General features: G+C 50.9%; 1 protein-coding gene across 1 annotated transcript in view; it reads right to left on the bottom strand.

Annotated features, from left to right (window-relative positions):
* Positions 1-43: 43 nt before the first annotated feature.
* LOC119590985 overlaps positions 44-634 on the bottom strand; it is a 1,534-nt gene continuing 943 nt past the window's right edge. Inside the window, exon 2 of the mRNA XM_037939718.1 lies at positions 44-454. Coding sequence (XP_037795646.1) covers positions 88-390 — 303 coding nt within the window. The 5' untranslated portion in view covers positions 391-454 and the 3' untranslated portion in view covers positions 44-87. The remainder of the gene's footprint in view (positions 455-634) is intronic.

Here is a 634-nt window from a genome sequence, read left to right as displayed (position 1 = left end):
AAACTGTTTATTTTACCAAAAGTTATTAAATAAAGGTAGGGAAGTCATGATATAAATTAAAGGTGTATCCATGTCTCAAAAATCCTGCTAATATCTTGCTTCAGTGGCCATATCCACCGAATCCGCCGTGGCCACCGAAGCCTCCGTGACCGTGTCCATGCCCACCGTGGCCATGTCCATAACCCCCGTGTCCTCCGTGGAAGCCAGCCCCACCGTGGCCACTGTGCCCATAACCGAGGCGGAAAAAGCTGTGAGAATAACCTCCATGGCCATGATAACCGCTGCCATGTCCGCCGTGCCCGCCGTGGCCATAGCCTCCGTGGCCACCATGCCCGAAGCCTCCGTGTCCGTATCCGCCGTGTCCTCCATGGCCAAAGCCCCCGTGCCCATCCGGTGCGGCGAGAGAGCACGAGAGAGCGAGGGCGACGAAGGCGATGAAGGCGATGAAAGACTTCTGAAGGGAGAGACATCATCAGCCAACTGAACAGCCCTTCATATGCCTTCGACTTCGGTGTATCAAATAGAATGAACAATGTTTGATTTTGGTTCGATGGATCATACACAATGAAAAGTATAAAAAAACGAACAGAAAATTTTGGTCCAGTTAAAACCAACCATCGAAGAGAAATGGTTC

This window comes from Penaeus monodon, chromosome 28 (genome assembly GCF_015228065.2).
Source record: "Penaeus monodon isolate SGIC_2016 chromosome 28, NSTDA_Pmon_1, whole genome shotgun sequence".
In the NCBI taxonomy this organism is placed as follows: Eukaryota; Metazoa; Arthropoda; class Malacostraca; order Decapoda; family Penaeidae; genus Penaeus; species Penaeus monodon.
This window is presented reverse-complemented; position numbering and strand designations above follow the sequence as displayed.